Source organism: Helianthus annuus, chromosome 11 (genome assembly GCF_002127325.2).
Source record: "Helianthus annuus cultivar XRQ/B chromosome 11, HanXRQr2.0-SUNRISE, whole genome shotgun sequence".
In the NCBI taxonomy this organism is placed as follows: domain Eukaryota; kingdom Viridiplantae; phylum Streptophyta; class Magnoliopsida; order Asterales; family Asteraceae; genus Helianthus; species Helianthus annuus.
Window position 1 is genome coordinate 62,916,092 of NC_035443.2, and position 4,816 is coordinate 62,920,907.

The following is a 4,816-nucleotide window of genomic DNA, read 5'->3' on the forward strand; positions in this document are numbered from 1 at the left end:
GCCATTTAAACAACGATTCTAGGCCCAGTATTTAGAATTTTACACTAGGAGTCCGCACTATCCACGCACGCAAAACATCAACCCTAGTTGATGTCTTTTGAGTAAGCGATGTGAAATTGATTGCAGATTGAGCGAAATTAGGGCTGATATTAGGAAAAGTCACCGCTCTGGTTGGTTATTCGATGTCTCAAATCTCAATTCATTTATACCAATAATAAGGACCTGACTCTGTAGTTCGCTTAGGGCCTTCATAAACATTGGAACGGCTCTGACTGGCTAGAATCTAAATGTCTGAAAATTACAAGTTAAAAACAGCCACATACACTCTCATATATGAACATAAATTTTACAGACTCTGTGACTTAAGATCTATAACAATTTTCATTTTTCAGTTACATTTTACATACATGACGACATCTAAATAAAGATTGTCAATGATCCAATGTACAAGTCAACAAGGACGTATTATACAAGTGGTTATTATATAGATATAACCTTACCTTATTTGTTACTATTACACATAACAATTTTATGTTACACAATTGTTGAACGACGCAATATAATCCCTTTTATGTTTCTTGGAATAAGGATTAATTCAAGTCGATCTTTTTACATTGTCTCCATGTTACCATTTTCAAAAGACACTAGCTCGGTGAGTCGTTGCAGAAGCAACTCAAAGTCATCTTGGCTCTTGATGAGACTAAGTCGTGCGTAGCGATCTTTGGCACTAAAGGTACTCCCACTTTGGCCTATGATTCTTCCTGCTTCTAGCACCACACGACAATCTTCATCTTCGTCTCTTTCACATCTTACCCATGCATATGCTGCGATTATTAATTATTAAACCATGGAGTTTAAAAAAGATTATTTAACGTTTTAAATGTAACATGACCTACTAGTATATAATTACGTAGCCATAATACAAGAAATTAAGCGATTAGAGTTATTTTATAATACCAAAATACAAGAAATTCTTTATATGATAAATTGATAACTGATCGCTAACGACCCCTCACCCCTTGGAAAGATCGTTTGTCTAAAAAGTCATACGGTACACGAAACAAATTTGGAAAAAAAATCACTAAAATAAGGCAACCAATCTTATTATAACTGCCAATTGACATAAAAATTTACCACAAAATTCATTGATAGTCATTGCCAACAATGGCGGACCCAGAAATTATTTGTTGGGGTGCGGATGAGTGGTTCAAGCATATTTTCAGAAAGTGCGGTCAAGTTTTTTGCCTAAAAAATACACTAAATTTGTTTTTTCAAGGGGTGCGCCCGCCCACCTTGGGCTTAATGTAATTCCGCCCATGATTGCCAATTATTTTTACATTAAAATTCAGCAATATGCAGGGCTTACGTGACGTCAGCATAGAGGCCAACCTTGTGGCCAAAATAGATTAAAAAAAAAAAACAAATACTATAAAGAAAGACTAAATAAATTATAATAGTTAAAATAAATAATAACTGAAAAAAAACATCGTGCGTCAGTTTAAAAAAATAAATATACATTAAAAACCTACGCTATATTTAGCAAAGAAAAAAAAGGAAAGATCAAAACTATTGTATAAACTATATTTACTCATCCTTGTAAAGGACTTAGCAAAGAAATAAAAAGGAAAGATCAAAACTATGGTATAAACTAGTTATACTCATCCTAGAAAAGGACAAGGCTAAGGAAAAAATATATCATTAACATCCCATTTCAATATATCACTTATATAGAGCATTCACATTGATTTTTTTTTTTTTTATTCTTCTAACTACACTAAAAACCTTTATTTTTTTTAATTAAATAATATCTTTTATATCCTTGTTATTACCTTTTCTCTCTTCTTCACTCACAATCACCTTTAAAAATATTATTACACTAAAAATCACTATTTTTTCTCTCATTTTTTCAATTAAACAATAATTTTTAAATCTTTATTATTAATTTTTCTCTATTCTCCAGTCAAACCAACTTCAAAAAATATTTAAAAGAGTAAATTACGTTTTTGGCCCCTGTGGTTATATCACTTTTAGTATATTATCCCAACATAAGAATTTTTAACATATCTGCCCCATAGTCTCTAGAATTAACCATTTTGGCCCCTAAATCTAACCATTTTAGCCCCGATGGTCTCTCTATAACTAACCATTTTGGCCCCTATGATCTCTAGACTTAGGGGGCAAAATGATTAGTTATAGAAACCATGGAGGCAGATATGTTAAAAATTCTTATTTTTTGGCTAATATAGTAAAGTGATATAATCACAGAGGTCAAAAACGTAATTTACTCTATTTAAAAATCATATGGGTTGAATAGCATTTCTCATAGATTTACAGCTGAATAGCAACATTCTCATAAATTTTTTTCTCTTCCACTTACAATCATTTTTATAATATAATATAATATAAGTAACTCACTCACATAAACATAAAAGAGATATACGCAGATAAACATATGACACGTCTTAAACCATTGAGAGACAGTTACTCAACAACACTATTGATAACATCTCTAAAACTTCTTGAGCAAAATTGTTTAGAGAAGTAATGAAAGAAGTTTGTTAAGAGAGTTGTAGAGATGAATAATAGTAAAAAAAAAAAATAGCTATTTTAGTTTTAAAATAACTTTTTCTTTTATTGTTTGTTTATGTTCTCGTTAAATGTCGTGCAGAGTTTTTTTTTTATGGGTTTTAAACCAGATATAGTTGTAGTATTTCAACATTTTGTTTAGATAACCAGATTTTCCCATAGAATTACCTGGAGATGGTAGCCTAGATTCATGAAAGAAATTGCAGTGTAAAGGATGTCTTTGCTGGATTGAAAATCTTGTGGAGTTTGAGAAGACAAAAGCCAGCCTATCCCAACGGTCCTTCATTTTGTTATAAGCAAATTCGAAAAACGGTTTTCCATCTTCTTTAATCGCGACTTTTAAAACCTTTAAAACTCTTAGTTGAGTGTCTTTTGAGATCCCCGCATTAGCCAGGTAGATATAGTTTAAAACCTTCTCATATACGTCTTTATCTTTTATAATTGCCCACCTATTATCAACATATAAATTGTTCAATACAAAATCAATTTTAAGTAAAAAACTACGAGAACTACAAACACAGTTGTATATATACCCAAAGCGTGTACCGGCATGACCAGTGAGCTTAGAAAGACTAAAAATCATGAGATCATGATCTGAAGGTCCCGGAATAGGTGTAAATTGTGGCCAAAAATAGGCATGATCATATATTGTCTTCCCTCCAAGAACCGCTTTCTTCAACTCGCCACCTGGATTGGTTGGTGAAGTTACAAATTCAATCACATCCATGTTATCTGTTGAATTATTTGATTTCCATGAGCTTGTGTCTCCTCTAAACAGAAAGTTCTCTGAGTTAAAGAACCTTGTTTGATCTTTGTACAACTGTATATCATAGACAAAATGAACAAAGCTAATAAGGAAATCATAACAAAACTAAAACCGAAACAAATAATTCTATAGATATTGAAATTTGTTACATGATAGAACGGTATGGAAGCAAGGACGTTGGATGGTGAAGAAGAGATTTCAGAGGAGAGAGCATAAACAGCTGCACTTAGAAGTTGGGATGACCCGACGCCAAAGACAATGTATCGGTCTTGGGTGATCGCATTCCCAGCAATCGAATGTAGCTTACGAATGTATTTGTCAAGCTCTGTTGACATCATAGGGTCATCATCGTATTCATAACTCATACGATGCCACCCCGATATGACAACTGTCGTATCGGCTGCATTTTGCATCCAGAATGGCTCAAGGTATATAGGATCCCCACTGCAACATGCATAAACGTTACAGGTTTAAGAATATATATTAATATCAAATGTATATTGTGTGTAGTGAGTTTGGACATAAATATTTATATTTATTTATACTTTTTTTTTTTGAACGGCCAAGAAACTCAATCCCGAGCACTCTCGGGGCACCCACTGGACAAACGGAGTACTCCGAGAGTAACCCGAGTCCACCACCAATTCCGGGAAAACCCGGTAACCCACCCGCCCGTAGGCACGACGTTGAAATTACCGGTAAAACCCGTTTGGCTCAATGATCCAACCCAGGTTTCCCTGGGTCTCCAATCATTGCCTACCAATGCCTCATATTTATTTATACTTTACATATCAATATAAGGGTGCTGCCTAAAACTCTCCAACATATTTCACATCTAATACCTATTAGCATCAGCAGCACATCCAGGAGATAATTCTGAGCAATCAGTGCCACCATAACAACCATAGCATTCACAAACAGGTTGACCGTAAGATATCGAACCGTCAAGGAAAGCCCTACCATGGCCCGAGCATGAGATTGCTGCAACCGCCTCTGCCTCTGAGGCTGCTTTCTCGCTCCATGTCAATGACGACCGGCAACTAATCTCCTGATTGTTCTCTCCCCACCGACCATCACCTACATATAGATATGTACTAAATAATATATTGATTGCTACAGAAATCAAGAAACAAATTCCATAATAATATTTCTTCATTTTGTTCATGGTATACTTAGATTTTTTTCAGTCTTTATGAAAAGGGAAACGTTGTCAGTAGATATAAATAGCGGGACAAGGTAGGATGATCTGGTCTTGGTCATGTGTGAATTGCATATGTAGCAAGAATATTAAAAGACTGAATACCGGATGGCCAACATGGGCCATTTGCTATTAATTATTACTAACATCGCATTACAATTTGCATATTTTGTAAGAGGATATTGCTTATGAAAAACTGAAGAGAAAGGAGATAGTTGTTGTGATTAAAAAATAAGTATGAAGAGAAAGGAGATGGTTGTTGTGAT

At 34.2% G+C, this 4,816-nt stretch overlaps 1 protein-coding gene across 1 annotated transcript; it reads right to left on the minus strand.

Annotated features, from left to right (window-relative positions):
- Positions 1-358: 358 nt before the first annotated feature.
- LOC110890739 (tryptophan aminotransferase-related protein 3) lies at positions 359-4,571 on the minus strand. The gene is made up of 5 exons (XM_022138365.2): positions 4,195-4,571; positions 3,502-3,796; positions 3,120-3,406; positions 2,755-3,035; positions 359-824 (listed from the first exon to the last, which is right to left on the minus strand). The coding sequence occupies exons 1-5, from the start codon at positions 4,515-4,517 to the stop codon at positions 610-612; spliced, it is 1,401 nt and encodes a 466-aa protein (XP_021994057.2). The 5' UTR covers positions 4,518-4,571; the 3' UTR covers positions 359-609.
- Between the last annotated feature and the right edge of the window lie 245 nt (positions 4,572-4,816).

Excerpts from the sequence above, each read along its gene's own strand:
- LOC110890739 (XM_022138365.2), bottom strand. The coding sequence starts at position 4,517 with ATGAACAAAATGAAGAAATATTATTATGGAATTTGTTTCTTGATTTCT. Across the intron at positions 3,407-3,501 it reads CTTCCATACCGTTCTATCAT|TTGTACAAAGATCAAACAAG; the intron begins GTAACAAATTTC and ends TATGATATACAG. Across the intron at positions 825-2,754 it reads ATCTAGGCTACCATCTCCAG|CATATGCATGGGTAAGATGT; the intron begins GTAATTCTATGG and ends TAATAATCGCAG.